At 35.5% G+C, this 1,563-nt stretch overlaps 1 protein-coding gene across 1 annotated transcript in view; it reads right to left on the bottom strand.

Annotated features, from left to right (window-relative positions):
- The window catches only part of fam204a (family with sequence similarity 204 member A), a 36,412-nt gene that overhangs the window by 27,182 nt on the left and 7,667 nt on the right, over positions 1 to 1,563 (bottom strand). The window contains exon 4 of the mRNA XM_015380492.1: positions 900 to 1,002. Within this exon, the coding sequence (XP_015235978.1) occupies positions 900 to 1,002 (103 nt within the window). The remainder of the gene's footprint in view (positions 1 to 899; positions 1,003 to 1,563) is intronic.

Below are 1,563 nucleotides of genomic sequence, written 5' to 3'. Positions count from 1 at the left end.
AGATATCAAAAAAGTACTCCAGAGTGTTGTTCAGCATGGGGGTGAGTAGAAAATGAAGGCTAATCATGTTTTGGGTGTACTATTCCTTTAACTGTCAATCGGGGCCACTTCCTGAGAGGTGAGCAGCTGCCTTCTGTAAACCCTCAGCAACTTCTTTGATCTGAGTAAGAATACAATTTCTATCAAAATAGGTTGTCATGTCTCTTTGGAAATTAAGACTTTTTAAGGACCCGCGGGAACGCTGTGTAAACAAGTACAAAGATTAAATGTTTTTAAAGCTCTGTATCATGTTTATCCATGTCCTTCATAAAAATTTATTTGTTCCATACCTGCCTTTTTTCTACGTGTTTCAAATACTTCCTTTCAATCCAATTGTTAGATAAATTGGGTATAAATTTCTCCAAAATGTAACTAAGCATTCTCAAGGGTCTAGGTTTGAAAAAAAAACTCCATTCAGTTAAGGAGAAAGTTAAAAAACTTAACTTTTATAATTGAGTTATGAATTGCTCCAAACTAATATGTATCTGTGAGAAAAGAGGTGTTTAAATATTTTAGTTTCAGTCACAGACGTATCGTGAGGTACTCTAACACGGCCTTCCTTTGTCTGGTAACATTTAGACTTCTTCTCTAGAGGAGAAAAAAAAAAATCACACACTTTCATCTCAAGCACAACAGAAAGGCTAATCTTATCACTAAACGTCACAGAACATAATCCCTAATATTCTTCTCTCTGTCAGGTTGAATCATTACAAAGGTTTCCAAGGATCCACATGTCAAATCGCATAAGACAATCAGAAGACACAGCGGCACAGACACAAAGGATATAAAGGTGTTACTAACAGCTGCTATAGAGGCAGAATTAAAGCTGAGAGGACAAGTCGGAAGGCAGGCTTTGTTACCTTCGGAGGCGGCTTAGAGCAAGCAGGGGGTTGAAATCGATCGTTCACACCAAAGTACTGCTTCAGCTCCTTCCAGTGCTTCTCCCGGTCATCCTGTCGCTCCCTGAAAACAACACAAATTCTGTTAACATCAAACATATGTAGACAAACAATAATCTTAAAGAAATGCAGGGAGCAGAACTAAACTACAGTTTAACAAGTTTTGATTTGCTGAAATAAACTAAAATATTTGGCACCTAATAGATGGCATCAGAAATCAAAACGTATTATTTTAACCAGAAAACTAAACAGATTGAATGGAGGACGTGTTGAAGCTTTAGTTTAATTAACTGTCTCTTAACGCTAAAGAATAATTATCATCAAGGATACACTGGAAATCTAGATGAGTCATTTTTTCTTAAAATAAGTGTATTTTTTCTTTGATTGAGGAGGTAACAGGGACATTTTACCAATGGAACAAGACAATTTACACTAAAAATAAGAAAACTCAACTGCATTGTCTTATTTCTAGTGGATATTATCTAATTATCTTATTTTAAGAGTAAAAACTCTCATTCAATTGGCAAACTATCTTATTTACCTACTCAAATTAAGGGTAAATACTAGGGATGCTCGATATTGGGATTTTGGCCGATATCCGATATGCCGATATTTTAAAACTCAT

Source organism: Cyprinodon variegatus, unplaced genomic scaffold, assembly GCF_000732505.1.
Source record: "Cyprinodon variegatus isolate N-32 unplaced genomic scaffold, C_variegatus-1.0 Scaffold11, whole genome shotgun sequence".
In the NCBI taxonomy this organism is placed as follows: Eukaryota; Metazoa; Chordata; class Actinopteri; order Cyprinodontiformes; family Cyprinodontidae; genus Cyprinodon; species Cyprinodon variegatus.
This window is presented reverse-complemented; position numbering and strand designations above follow the sequence as displayed.